Below are 241 nucleotides of genomic sequence, written 5' to 3'. Positions count from 1 at the left end.
CCACCAACCGCGCCTGCGTGCTGTGGGACCTGGCGGAGGATGCCGACTACATCATCCAGGTGCAGAGCATCGGCCTGCACGGAGAGAGCCAGGCCAGCAAGCGCGTCCACTTCCGGACCCTGAAGGAGACCGACCGCCTCCCTTCCAACAGTTCCAACCAAGGTGAGGCGGCTCCTTCCAGCTTGCCCGGCTGCTGCTGTCCCTGGGGGGACACAACTGGGGGTCTCCACAGCACGGGGGG

The 241-nt window shown here is 66.8% G+C and overlaps 1 protein-coding gene across 1 annotated transcript in view; it reads left to right on the top strand.

Moving 5' to 3' along the window:
• Nucleotides 1-5: 5 nt before the first annotated feature.
• The window catches only part of LOC104469567 (fibronectin type III domain-containing protein 4-like), a gene marked incomplete at both ends in the record, with an annotated part of 2414 nt that continues 2178 nt past the window's right edge, over nt 6-241 (top strand). Inside the window, one exon of the mRNA XM_010084126.1 lies at nt 6-162. Coding sequence (XP_010082428.1) covers nt 6-162 — 157 coding nt within the window. The remainder of the gene's footprint in view (nt 163-241) is intronic.

The sequence above is a fragment of the Pterocles gutturalis genome, unplaced genomic scaffold (assembly GCF_000699245.1).
Source record: "Pterocles gutturalis isolate BGI_N339 unplaced genomic scaffold, ASM69924v1 scaffold28315, whole genome shotgun sequence".
Lineage (NCBI taxonomy): Eukaryota > Metazoa > Chordata > Aves > Pterocliformes > Pteroclidae > Pterocles > Pterocles gutturalis.
The sequence above is the reverse complement of the archived record's forward strand: the minus strand, read 5'-3'. Positions and strand labels throughout refer to the sequence as shown.